The following is a 14,515-nucleotide window of genomic DNA, read 5'->3' as shown; positions in this document are numbered from 1 at the left end:
CTGACCGTGTAGTCGTGTAAGCTTCATAGCCCATTCTTCAAAAAATCTCTAGTGTGAAATTACTGTTTAGGTAGTATAAAATATAAAATAAAAAAAATGTTATTTCTCAAAAACGGGAACAGATATCAAGTTGTTAATTCGCAGCCGGGTATTCAATATGATATATAATTCACCCGTGTAGAAACATTTGACTTTGCAATTAATGTAACTTTAACTTTATATTGACTCCACTATAGGTGTTATCAGTCATACAGTATGACTCATACTACGAAATAAAATAGTCTCAGTTCTTTAAGATTCTTATTTATTATGAAATCCAGAATTTACTGACACTGCAACTTGTTAAAGTTATTAAACTTGTTAAAATTTTCTAATGTAGGTATATATGTATTACTATAACATTCATTAGCCTTAGCGGCACTTTGACACGAGACAAGGTCAAATAGCGAGTAATATCAGTTCAAAACTAGTTTCCTTTAATAAGTATAAAACGCTCTAGCACAATAATCAAGTTATCATTCATTCTTCGTACACTACATCGAAAGTAGCAAAATGTTCTCCAAAGTAAGTGGACATTATAATGTATCGGCATGTCATAAGTAAATAAAAATAATAATGGGGCGTGTTACAATTTCAAAAATAACGTTTTAATTTGATATTAGGTACACTTTACTCGGGACTAAAATTAATTAATTAATCAAGTATTAATTAAGTACCTATTAAGTATTAATTAATTGATGTTGATACGCCTTCAACTTTTCTAATTTAGGGGCAATATACCAATCAGGGAATTCAGCTCAAACAATTAATTCACAATTTGTTTTTTTTTTTTTTCAGATCGTGGCTCTTTGTGCGTTCGTGGCGGTTTCCCATGCGGGTCTCTTGCCTATGCCCCACTACTCCCACGCCGAAGCCGTCTCATCCCAAAGCATCGTACGTCACGATGAGCAGCCCCATCACTCCCCCAAGTTGATCGCCGCTCCCGTCGCCAAGCTGGCTGTCGCCGCCCCCTTCGCCTACCAAACCGCCCCCGCTCCCGTTGTCTACCACCACGCCGCTCCCGCTCCCGTCGCCTACCACGCTGCTCCCGCCATCCACTATGCTGCCCCCATCGCTAAGGCTATTGCTCACCACGAGGAAGAAATCGTAAGTTTCTAAGGTTAAACATTTAGAATAAACCATGATCTTTATAAATGCAAATGTACTTTATAAAGTCATGGCGTAATCTAATATTTTTTTTATTATTGCAGGCATACCCCAAATATGAGTACACTTACTCAGTGGCTGACGGACACACCGGCGACAACAAGTCCCAGCAGGAGACCCGCGACGGAGATGTCGTGAAGGGCTCGTACTCTTTCCACGAGGCTGACGGCTCCATCCGCACCGTGGAGTACACCGCTGACGACCACAACGGCTTCAACGCGGTGGTGCACAACACCGCTCCCACGCAAGCGCACGCCGTCCTCAAGGCCGCTCCTGTCCTAGTCAAGGCTGCTGCACCCGTCTACTACCACCACTAAACTGTTATTTTGTAATAGGAAATGTTATTTATTGTAAATATAGATTCTTGCGAATGATAAACAAAATAAGGTTGTTTTATGTATATGTCACCGTAAAATTGTAAACACTCGTTATATTATAATCTCGCTAATTACATTATAAACTGACGACAGGGAGATTATAATCTAACCTAACCTAACCTAACCTACGTTAGATTACCTTTAAACTAACGGGTTCACAATCTTACGGTGTCATATATACACAGCATCCCTAAAATAATCTCTTGAAATAATCAACAATACAAAATACATATTAATATATTAATGGACAGTTCCGAGTTTGATCTAAGATTAAGAAGAAGCATGTCGGGTCTTGTTCAGTGTAGGCTTCCGTAGTTATCCATCCGTCGCAATTATTATTTATTATTAGTAAGTAAATATCATGTAGGTACTTTTTTTCTTTCGGAGCTGTACCTATCACTTTGTCAAAAAAAATTGTTGAACAGTGAACACCCCTATTCGTTTTAAAAGACTTATCCAACGACAATCCACACCATATAGGTTGAAGTGAAAAAAAAAAAATAGGTACCTATTCTATTTTTTTTCTTTTTGTAGTTTTTATTTTACTACATTGTAGGCATGATTGATTTATGTATTAGAACAAATTAAATTATTTTCAGAAAATATTTTAATTTGTTTTTCTACTCCAGCACTTAAATGTGTCAATTAAATGACTGACAGTGATATCTAAAGCAATGTCATTTGAATGATTTGTCTATAGGCTCATAAGATGACTGCTAGCAGTCATCTTATGAGTATAATACAACTGCTTTATTTTTTTTAAAGATACAAGTTCCGATCATCTTGATTGAAAGAGGTATGTTTTCATTTACAATAATAACTCTTTTTTTTTAAATAATAACTCAATTTTTTTTAAATAATAACTCTTTTTTTTTTAATAATAACTCTTTTTTTTTAATAATAACTTTTTTTTTTTTTTTTTTTTGCTGCAGCTGTCATAGAAAAAGTAATGTATGCAACAGCTCATAATTGGTTCTTAAAATTCTCGGGTCTTTTTTTACAAAACTCGACTACGTCTCGTTGTAACTTCGACCCTTGAATTTTAAGAACCCTTATTATATCACTGTTGCATAAACTACTATTTTATTTCAAGTAGACACACTACTATAAATTATAAACTTTGAATAAATGTCATATACTAAGAAAAAGTGACCAAGGCCTCCAGTGCCCCAGGCTGGAATCGAACCAGCGTCCTCTGCTATCGCGGCAGGTGCCTGAGCCATTCGGCCACCGGGCCACAGCGGCATAGGTCGAATTTTTCCAAGTATATGCACTTCTTACTGAAGGCTTATGGCGCCCCCTGGCCACCTCTAAGGTAGAACAGTATGGTTCGACCTTTCTAACTGGATCATCTCAGGTGATACCGAGTTAGCGAGAGAGATGGCGCTGCCAATCAATGTATTAGAACAAATTAAATTATTTTCAGAAAATGATTGATTTATATTTATATTTATATCCATACCAAATTGCACCTTCTCAGCACTAACGATCACGGAGCAAAGCCGCGCCATATGGAGATTATAATTTATATTATAATATCTGGGAGACCGAGCTTTGCTGGAAAAACATATAAAATCTCAAAAGTTAGCGTTTTCCCATAGATAAGACCTAGCTAGATCGTTTTTTCGCCCCCGAAAACCCCCATATACGGAATTTCATCGAAATCGTTAGAGCCGTTTCCGAGATCCCCGAAATATATATATAAATAAATATACATACAAGAATTGCTCGTTTAAAGGTATTAGAATTTTTGGTGGCTTGTACACAACGATTTTCAAAAAAAATGTTAACGATTTTGAATCATGCAGTTATATTTCACTGAAAACACACGTATCTTCTTACGGGTGGCACGATTGCTTAATGTTGCTATTGTATAGTCCCAAAATCAGATCAGTACATATGCGTATCTAAATCTCACAACCAATTAAAATAAATGTCCAAATGGGATGCCATTTTTAGGGTTCCGTAGCCCAATGGCAAAAAACGGAACCCTTATGGATTCGTCATGTCTGTCTGTCTGTCCGTCTGTCCGTCTGTCTGTCCGTCCATAGGTCACAGCCACTTTTTTCCGAAACTATAAGACCTATACTGTTGAAACTTGGTAAGTAGATGTATTCTGTGAACCGCAATAAGATTTTCACACAAAAATAGAAAAAAAAACAATAAATTTTGGGGGTTCCCCATACTTAGAACTGAAACTCAAAAAATGTTTTTTCTTCAAACCCATACGTGTGGGGTATCTATGGATAGGTCTTCAAAAATGATATTGAGGTTTCTAATATCATTCTTTTCTAAACTGAATAGTTTGCGCGAGAGACACTTCCAAAGTGGTAAAATGTGTATCCCCCCCCTGTAACTTCTAAAATAAGAGAATGATAAAACTAAAAAAATATATGATGTACCTACATTACCATATAAACTTCCACCGAAAATAGGTTTGAACGAGATCTAGTAAGTAGTTTTTTTTTAATACGTCATACATACCCTAAATACGGAACCCTTCATGGGCGAGTCCGACTCGCACTTGGCCGCTTTTTTAAATAATGGCTTTAAAGTATTTTTATTCAATAGGTACTTAAATACCTATTTAAAAAGCAATCGCTGCTTTGTCGAGGAAATTACCAATTGTATGTTGTTTTAGTAAAAAAAACACTTGTTGACTAAATTTCCCGTATGACGGAATTGGTCACATCGACCATACAGATATTTGATTAAAAAATGTATGTAAATTTCCATGAATTACCAAAGTTTCATACGTTTTAGCAACTGAGTGTAAGATTTTGTGGGACATACGATGAAATTTCGCTTATTTTGTACAGAATAGGGAGCTATATCTAGTTATCCGCCAAATCTAATCAAAATATGAGAAAAATGAAACACCGACAGTAATATAAATGAATACCCATATGGTTTTCGTTAGGGTTTTTATATTATTAATATTTATTGCTAAAAAATATGGAATCTAAAACGTAAAAGGACTTTATGTCCTTATCTATAGTGCTGACGTAGAAATTAGGCAAAAAAAAGCAACAGACACAATGGTTGGAATAAAACGTACTTATTAATAAAATAATATAATTATTTCAGTTTTTCAATTTCCATAATATATTAGTAACTTAATTATTATTATGGCTAATATGGCTCGATTCTAAACAACAGCACACGTAAATGATAATAACAAAATCCTCAATTTTAAGATATCTAATCTACAGTAAATACTTCATTAATACAAGATATACCTACTTAATTTCAAAATTATAACCTCTAAATTTTGATTTTTATATTATTCTAATTTCTAATGAAGACTGCCAGAATTTCATATTTGGAGCTTTAGGTCAAACATGATAGGTAGGTACTTGGGCCACTTGCACCATTCCACTAACCTGGGGTTAAGCGGTTAAACCGTTAACCCATTGTCAAATTGTACTGCAAGTGGCCCTTAAACTCTCAAAGAGTATTGGACAAGTATAAAATTAATCTAATTAATTGCATCTAGACATTTAAAATCAAAGATCAATCTCTAGGATAATATTTAAATTAAATCCAGTAACTTTAATGCCATACGATAAATACATTTAAAATCAGTCGAAATAACCATGGCTGTTAAGATCAATTTAGTTTGCGCTCTGTCAATAACCTATAATAGCAAATATCTGGGAGACCGAGCTTTGCTCGGAAAACATATAAAATCTCAAAAAATTGCGTTTTCCCAGAGATAAGACCTAGCCAGATCGATTTTTCGCCCCCGAAAACCCCCATATACCAAATTTCATCGAAATCGTTAGAGCCGTTTCCGAGATCCCCAAAATATATATATAGAAATAAATAAATAAATAAATATGCAAGAATTGCTAATTTAAAGGTATTAGATAGATTAATTTCTTATATCAGGCTAGCCTATCACGAGGTTAACCGATGGTAAAATTAATCCGTTTGATAGGGCTTCTCAAAACAAGCGTTTTAATATCTCGATATAAAACCTCGATTAGTGTAAGCAGTTCGTCCCTGGTCGGGATGTATTTTAGTATCGTGAAACGCGAGAAAACCAGTATAAATGATTTTATGTCTTCTATTAATCACCTAGGTAGTCCTTCATACCTACTTACAGCAATATCTATTAACCCTATAAAACATTGGAACATATAGACATATCAGATTTTAGCGATATTGTTCTACAACTGAACGTGCCAATCAGGATGCGCAGGAGTTAAGGCGTTATCATTACAAACAACTACTTATCACGCAAGGTGGAAATTGTGGCTGCGGCCAGTATACTATGTAATATCGCAATGCGCTGACTCAAATGGCACAAAAATTGGTCAGTTCAAAGAAATAAAATAAAAAGTGGCCAAGTGCGAGTCGGACTCGCCCATGAAGGGTTCCGTATTTAGGCGATTTATGACGTATAAAAAAACTACTTACTAGATCTCGTTCAAACCAATTTTCTGTGGAAGTTTACATGGTAATGTACATCATATATTTTTTTTAGTTTTATCATTCTCTTATTTTAGAAGTTACAGGGGGGGGGGGGGGACACACATTTTGCCACTTTGGAAGTGTCTCTCGCGCAAACTATTCAGTTTAGAAAAAAATGATATTAGAAACCTCAATATCATTTTTGAAGACCTATCCATACCGCACACGTATGGGTTTGATGAAAAAAAAATTTTTGAGTTTCAGTTCGAAGTATGGGGAACCCCAAAAATTTATTGTTTTTTTTTCTATTTTTGTGTGAAAATCTTAATGCGGTTCACAGAATACATCTACTTACCAAGTTTCAACAGTATAGTTCTTATAGTTTCGGAGAAAAGTGGCTGTGACATACGGACGGACAGACAGACGGACAGACGGACAGACAGACAGACAGACAGACATGACGAATCTATAAGGGTTCCGTTTTTTGCCATTTGGCTACGGAACCCTAAAAATTAATAGAAGGAAGACAGACGTATTCTGAAAAATCTATGTAGTTAGTTTTTCAGTGATGAGACCACTATTGTATCATTGATTGTATACTTCACTTTTTAGTCTCCAAATTTTTATGTTGTTTGATTTTCTCTATTATGATGAAAAATAAACATTATTTTAGGTAGTTTTAGAGGTCAGTATTAAAAGGGATTTTGGTTTAAAAATACTTTAATTCGCAAGTATCTATATTTACAATAAATAACATTTCCTACATTAAAATAACACTTTAATGGTGGTAGTAGACGGGCGCAGCCTTGACTAGGACAGGAGCGGCCTTGAGGATGGCGGGCGCGTGCGTGGGGGCGGTGTTGTGCACCACCGCGTTGAAGCCGTTGTGGTCGTCAGCGGTGTACTCCACGGTGCGGATGGAGCCGTCAGCCTCGTGGAAAGAGTACGAGCCCTTCACGACATCTCCGTCGCGGGTCTCCTGCTGGGACTTGTTGTCGCCGGTGTGTCCGTCAGCAACGGAGTAAGTGTACTCGTATTTGGGGTACGCCTGTAAAATATATTAAATACCAATAACCAAATATTCAGAAAAATACTCTGAATCTTATCATTGGTTATTTCGGAATTGTTTAATAATAATGTCTTAGTTACTTGCTATAATATCTACAATAGGGCAAACTACAGGGACGATTGGATCTTGTTGATATTTTATTTTTGTACAAAACTTACGATTTCTTCCTCGTGGTGAGCGACGACTTTAGCAATGGGGGCGGCGGCGGCGTAGTGAACGGCGGGAGCAGCGTGGTAGGCGACGGGAGCGGGAGCGGCGTGGTGGTAGACAACGGGAGCGGGGGCGGCTTGGTAGGCGAAGGGGGCGGCGACAGCCAGCTTGGCAACGGGAGCAGCGATCAGCTTGGCGGAGTGATGGGGCTGCTCATCGTGACGCACGATGCTTTGGGATGAGACGGCCTCGGCGTGGGAGTAGTGTGGCTCAGGCAAGAGACCGGCCTGGGAGACAGCCACGAACGCGCAAAGGGCCACTAACTGCAATAAAAATAAAATAAAAATATTCTGAATTAAAATATAATTTCGTATAAATTAAAGTACCCCTTATTCATAACATAAATAGTCTAATACATATAAATAATTATTGTACTTACTTTGGTAAACATTGTGCTAGCTTTCTCTGTTGTGTATGAACAGTGAATGATAAATTTCAAATTGTTCTCGCCTATTTTATACTATACGAATAAAAGTAACCCGTTTGAATTGCTAAAATGCTTATTAGACATGTGTAAGTAGAAGTTGACCTTGCCCTAGGTCAGTTCATTCTGTCTATCGTACGACTGAATAATATTTTTTTTAAAACATTGTTGTCAGAAAGAATTATTTTTGTAAGCATTAAGAAGCTGATTAATCGTTTTGATGATATAGGTCCTTAAGTTTACTTAAAAACAAAACGGGCAAGAACATCTCGGGCTATGTTGAGTGTAGGTTTCCGTAACCGCAATTAAAAAGAGTAGGTGTCCTACATTATTGTAACCAAACCAAAAAAAAAACTAAATTTTAGTTAGGTACTTATTATATCTACAAGGTTTATTAAATTGTACAATAACTCAAGACATACTTAATGATGCATTTATTTGGATATGTATTTTAAGTATGTTTATAATATGTAAGTACATAAAACTCGTATTCATTTTTCTTAATGTTTCTTTTTACGAATTATTATAATCACAAGACGGCGAGGTTTCTTTTTTGGACTCCTCCTCAGGCGCGGGTGAGCTTTATATGCGTTGTTATCCATTATCTCTCCTGTAACGTCTACACTTCTTCTATGACGTCTACCGCCAAGACTATCCCAGGGGTTATTTTTGACATGAGGATTCCAGTTTGGAATTATTACATCTCGATGTGTTGGTTTCTTTATTCCAGTGATTTGAATATCGCGCGCTGTCCTCGCTAATATAGGAGTACGGGTAACGGGTTCTGGGATGCTAGGACGCGGGAATATAGGCTTTGGTTGATGAGTATTCAGAGGTCCAGGAAGTTTTATATCCCTTGCATTGCGTCTGTTGTAGCCAGGGTGTGTTGGACCAGTGTCCCTGCTGCCAGAAGATGTTTTGGGACTGCCTCCACCTCGCTTGGCGTCGGGTGAATCAACGCTGCGCGCACTTCTTTGGCCAATTTCTAGATATTGATAGTGGGTACCATCCGGCATAATTGAATCACTGGATATCATATTATGTAAGGATGCAAGATTTGGAATATCTATTCCTGACGGTGTTATATCATCTGCTGCTCTGGCATAGCGAAGTAGATTCGGGCCTCGCCGTGGTGGCCGGTATGTAGGGAGTATACTATTAGGTATAATAGATTTGAACGTAGGACGATGCGGTGGTCTGTATGTAGGTAGAATTATCCTTTGACTGGTAGATCCGACAACAAACACTGTTAGGAGAGCTCCTAATACGACAGTTATTTTAAACATCTTCAGCGCTTGTTAAATGCTTGGGATGAACTGAGTATTAAAATTGATTGCCAAGTTTTTATACCCTAGTTTAAGGAAACTCCGGTACTTTACCCAAACAATAACTCATGATTGAGAAAAGGGGAAGACCTGTAACTTGTTTGCTAGTCTTATTAGTAATGAAGCAGTTAAATAATCTAAACTACCGGAATGCTTACTTCGTTATCTAAAGGTCATATGAGCTTGTGCTGTCAGGCTTGGTCAATATTTGCTGATATCGTTGTTTAAATACAACGGGACCTTTCCGAGATTTGGATAAATTATACTGAATAGCTGAGTTAGTATAAAATTACATCATCCGGAATTGTGCATATGAAACAAAATTAATTTAAGTGTTTTAAATGGAACAGAATTAACTTTCACTGCGGTTTTTACGGTTATTTAAAAGTAGGTAATTTTTTCAGTTGCGGTTTAATATTTCATTTATGTAATTTGAAGAATGAACGCCTGTTCATAGGAGTACACATATTTTAATTAAAATAGATAATCTCTACTTATATTATAAATGCAAAAGTAACTATCTGTCTAGGCTTTTAATTAAAATATGTATACTGACCCATTAAATTGGTTAATAAACGAAAAAGGTATCACTGTGTGGCATGTTTCCACCTATGCTGAAAAAATAAATCTTTGACTGTTTGTAAATATTTTATGTTTAATCAATTAGTTAATACAATATTGGAGGTTGTAGTTAATTTTTATTATAATAAAAAAAAACTATTCTTGAATAACGTAAACATACATACCTAATAATAAATTAAATAATTCAATATATTTATCATATGTACCTACAAAATTAATTACTTATGTTATACTGTACATTTGGTTTGAACCTCAAGGGGCCCACTGATTAACATTCCGCCGGAGGATATCGGCCTGTCAGTTAGAACAAAAATTTGTCAGTTCCGAACAACTGACAGGCCGATATCGTCCGGCGGACTAGTAATCAGTGGGCCCCTTTAGGGTGTCATTCTGAATCCCTAACAACGTTTGTAGATTCGGAGATTTGTAGAACGTTTGTAAAGTCACTTGCCCTAACTGGTTTGTCCTAATGGGCCCATGCCCTAACGATCAATTGTCATAACGATTATTTTCCATAATGTAAGGTTCTAAAAAATGGTTAGGTTTTAGAACTTGCTGCCACAAAGGTGGCAGCAAGGTTAGGGTTAGAACTGCGACCCTCGCAAAAAAGAAAATATGCTTAATAACATTAGGATACGCAATCAATAATTAGGGCAACCAAAATTAGGGTTTTTAGTGTTAGGACAACTGATCATTATGACAAACAATATTAGGGAATGCAAAGATAGGAGAAAAGACTTTAGGGATTCAGATATAGATCCGCCCCTTTAAATGTTTATTCGGATTATTCAAGTGATAGCTTGCGTGCGCTTCGGGGCTTCCCATGCAGCTTCTCCTACACGACATTAAACTTTTTATGATAAGCTATACGTGGTATCGGTTGGAATGGCGTATTTCTGCTCAGCTCGTGCGGCATTGTGATGAAGGGGACCCCCTGTCTGAAACAAAATAAAATAAAATAAAAATAAATAAATATTGGGGGACATCTTACGGCTCCTCTACACGATGGGCCATCGCCGGCCACTCCAAGGGACGCATTTATGCATTAGAGGGAGCAAGTGATAATGCTATTTCATTCTACCGCATGGCTGCGTCCCTTGGAGTGGCTGGCGCTGGCCCGTCGTGTAAAGGAGCCCTTACACAGATCAACCTAGCCCCAAACTAAGCAAAGCTTGTACTATGGGTACTAGGCGACGATATACATACTTATATAGATAAATACATACTTAAATATATAGAAAACATCCATGACTCCGGAACAAATATTAGTGTTCATCACACAAATAAATGCCCTTACCGGGATTCGAACCCAGGACCATCGGCTTAGCAGGCAGGGTCACTACCCACTAGGCCAGACCGGTCGTCTTCAGCTCTAATTAAACAAGACAAAATCATTCAATTCTAATTAAACAAGATTAGACAAGGCATAATTCGTTTTAGTCCTAAAAACTTAAAGTCAGTTTAACATAAAATTTAGTAAACGTCTTAAGGATGACATGCTAGAACGGTCTGGGTCCGGGCCGAGGCAACCGACACTTCGTTTTCCATGGCAGGTGACCGGTGATCACAAAACATTACCCTGGGTGTTATTAATTGATTGCACTTTTTAAATATCACAAGCAATTTACATCAATTACCATGTGTGTCTATAGTTCGTTTTTTTTAGCATTAGAAAGAACTTGAAAGAAGGTAAGCGATTTTGACATGTCTTTTAATTGAAAAACACTTTTTAAAAATCAATAACTATTACTTATGAAAGCAGAAGACTATAAAAGATCGTATTAGATTCATAATTGTTACATATTTACCGTAACTTATTATTAAAATGTGTTTTTCAATTAAAAGACACATCAAGATTGTTTACCTTATTTCTAATGCTAAAAAAAACGAACTATAGTAGGCATATTCACAAGAGACGACACGTACTAGATCCATTCTAGATACGTTATAGTTTAGATTTCAACTAGTTCTCTTTTGTAGCGCAATTCGGGCAACCAATGTCACTTTTAAAATAGATCGTGTTAGATATCTATTCGATGTGAATTAGATCTCTAAGTAATATCTTGTGGAAATCGTTCAAGAGTATCTCCAGAATCGCGGAAATGTCAAATTTGACAGGTACAGGTTAGATCTTAAACATAATATATCGTTATCGATCTTGGCGATGTCTAAAAGATATCTAATAAATGTCTATTGCAAAATCCGAATCGGGTCCGCAGAGAAAATATTTTGTTCGGATAATTGTAGATGCGTAGAATGTCAAATATTCAGCCGTAAGACAGGGTCATTGCGCTAATTTCCGTCCATGCTCTAGTTTTCGCTCACTTGACGGATTAGTAAATAATATAATTATACTTGGTCAAGCAGATCTTGTCAGTAGAAAAAGGCGGAAAATTTGAAACATGTAGGCGCGAAGGGATACCGTCCCATAGAAAATTTGAATTTCGCGCCTTTTTTTACTGACAAGATTTGCTTGACCAGCTATATGTATTTAGTTTTTAGTTAGCTACTTGCGAAATATTTTTTTTATGTAGATAGATATATTGCTTAGACGTTAAGGAAGTGGACGAAAACTAGAGCAGGACGAAAATGAATGCACCTACTCATAGGTAGTATCAAGAATGTCAAAAGTAGGTATGATGAGGTCATCATTGAGAAAACTAGTGAGTTTGAGTGAGCACTAGAAGACTATGGGCCCGATTCGGATTTTGAAATAGACATCTGTTAGATATCTTTTAGACATCACCAAGATACGATAACGATTGTTTAAGATCTAAACTGTCAAATTTGACATTTGCGCGATTCTGTAAATAGTCTTGAACAATTTCCACAAGATATGACTTAGAGATCCAATTCACATCTAATAGATATCTCCATAACAGATAACTCCATCTAACGTAAAAGTGACATTGGTTGCCCGAATTGCGCTGCAAAAGAGAACTAGTTGAAATCTAAACTAAAACGTATCTAGAATGGATCTAGTACGTGTCGTCTCTTGTGAATATCTTGAGGTTTGAATACGGCAATATACATAGTTAAGTATTTTTTTAAATTGAAGCTGTAGACGTAAAAATATGACTTACTTTGGTAGAATTTTGACGCCAAGATTAAGTATATGAGAAAGTTTAGGATTTTCAATCGTAGTTGTTGGGGCGATGTACTTAGGCTCCTGATCCAGTTGCTGGTGAAGTTGATGGAAAATCGCCAAATGATGCAAGTCAGCCTAAATATGAAAAAATAAAAGCAAATTATTTTTAGAAAGAAGATAATAATTATTTACCATTATTATTAATTTGAACTATTGTTAAAATAAATAACTACTATTTGAGAGATGTAGAGTCTCTATTGTTCATTCCTTAGACAATTCTAATACGAGTTAGCGAAAGAGATGGCGCTGCCAACCAATGTATTAGAACAAATTAAATTATTTTTCAAAAAATATTTTAATTTGTTTTTTTTTTAAGAAGTGCATATACTTGGAAAAATTCGACCTATGCCGCTGTGGCCTAGTGGCCGAATGGTACAGGCACCTGCCGCGATAGCAGAGGACGCTGGCTCGATTCCAGCCTGGGGCACTGGAGGCCTTGGTCACTTTTTCTTAGTATATGACATTTATTTAAAGTTTATAATTTATATAGTAGTAATTTATATAGTATACTTGATATAAAAAAAAAAACAAATTAAAATATTTTCTGAAAAATAATTTAATTTGTTCTAATACAAATTCTAATACGCTTGAAATATTTAGATACTTACTTGAATAATGTAAAGTTACAAATATGGTTTAGAATAGTCAACATAAAATCTTGTAAGCAAAAAATTATAGCAGTAGTAGTAGGTAATTTTAAATAGCCTTCATTATTACCATTTCGAATGTTGGTGTCGCTGCCGTTGTTGCCAACGCCTTGTAGACCTTTGGTCGAAGATGCGAATGATGGGAATGCAACATTTTAACGTCGTGGTTTATATGTGGCCTATAAGTACTAGGACTTATGTTCTTCGCCTTATAGGGAATACGTTTTGGTTCCAGATGCAAGGTTGGTTCCGCTGAATTTTCAGTAAGTTTAATGTTTCCGTATTCAGTAACTGGGTTTGAAACAATTGAAGTATACAAGATGGGCGTTGGCGGATACATGTTTTCTTCTGAATTTGAATATACAGGAAATTGATGGTTCATTGGAGCGAATTGGATTGTTCTGTTACTCAACGGCTTGAGCGGTGAGTTATTCGCTGAATGAACGTGATATGATACCTCCTGCCTCTGTGGAAAGTCTTCATTTCTCTTCGGAGTATCCTCATGTCTATTAAGACTGTCTTCTGCCCTCTTTGGAGTGTAATGATGTATTGCACTGTACTTATAAGATAAGGGGACATCTTCCCTTATAAAACTATGTGAATAATGAGCTTCGTTAGATTTTGCTTGTAAGGGTGGAGCTCCAGAACATGAAGTAATTAAGGTAATTACATATATAATCTGCAAGAGATAATGACATTTATTTGTTGGTAATGCTTTGGTGTTTTATTTTGTGGTAAAAATAACGGTTTCACTAAAACTCACTTTGAAAAACATCTTGCTAGAGATTCGTCGGTGGACCACTCGGAAGTGTTTGTGTCCGGATGCAACGTGCTACACTTATTTATAGGCACGTGGTTTAATCAGAGAGAAATCATATGTTATATAACAATTTTTGTTATACGCAGAGCAATTATTCGCTTGCCTCCGGTGAGCGACTCCTGTAACAAAGCCGATGGGCTCCGGACCTTTCACCCGTTTTTTTCGATTCAAACTTGATTCGAAATTGATGGATAGACATTGGTTGTTGCGATCGCGAGTTCACTAACTCGACTCAACGTCTATAACTTGCCAAGCGTAGGATTTGTTTTGGATAAATGAGATGATATCAGT

At 36.4% G+C, this 14,515-nt stretch overlaps 2 protein-coding genes across 2 annotated transcripts in view; one reads left to right on the top strand and one right to left on the bottom strand.

Annotated features, from left to right (window-relative positions):
* Positions 1 to 551: 551 nt before the first annotated feature.
* The window catches only part of LOC134650456 (uncharacterized), a 38,157-nt gene continuing 24,193 nt past the window's right edge, over positions 552 to 14,515 (top strand). Inside the window, exons 1-5 of the mRNA XM_063505412.1 lie at positions 552 to 564; positions 838 to 1,146; positions 1,251 to 1,520; positions 6,794 to 7,000; positions 7,170 to 7,436. Of these exons, the coding sequence (XP_063361482.1) occupies positions 553 to 564; positions 838 to 1,146; positions 1,251 to 1,520; positions 6,794 to 7,000; positions 7,170 to 7,436 (1,065 nt within the window). The 5' untranslated portion in view covers position 552. The remainder of the gene's footprint in view (positions 565 to 837; positions 1,147 to 1,250; positions 1,521 to 6,793; positions 7,001 to 7,169; positions 7,437 to 14,515) is intronic.
* LOC134650290 (uncharacterized) lies at positions 10,394 to 14,060 on the bottom strand. Its single transcript, XM_063505250.1, has 3 exons — positions 13,475 to 14,060; positions 12,693 to 12,832; positions 10,394 to 10,547 (listed from the first exon to the last, which is right to left on the bottom strand). Exons 1-3 carry the CDS (start codon positions 13,784 to 13,786, stop codon positions 10,445 to 10,447), a joined length of 555 nt encoding a protein of 184 aa, XP_063361320.1. The 5' UTR covers positions 13,787 to 14,060; the 3' UTR covers positions 10,394 to 10,444.

The sequence above is a fragment of the Cydia amplana genome, chromosome 8 (genome assembly GCF_948474715.1).
Source record: "Cydia amplana chromosome 8, ilCydAmpl1.1, whole genome shotgun sequence".
Taxonomy (NCBI): Eukaryota; Metazoa; Arthropoda; class Insecta; order Lepidoptera; family Tortricidae; genus Cydia; species Cydia amplana.
This window is presented reverse-complemented; position numbering and strand designations above follow the sequence as displayed.

Bases quoted from the DNA above. Each gene is read 5' to 3' on its own strand.
- LOC134650290 (XM_063505250.1), bottom strand. From the start codon at position 13,786: ATGAACCATCAATTTCCTGTATATTCAAATTCAGAAGAAAACATGTAT. The intron at 12,833-13,474 runs GTAATAATGAAG...TTTCATATTTAG, and splicing joins CGACACCAACATTCGAAATG to GCTGACTTGCATCATTTGGC. The intron at 10,548-12,692 runs GTAAGTCATATT...ATTTTGTTTCAG, and splicing joins GGCGTCAAAATTCTACCAAA to ACAGGGGGTCCCCTTCATCA.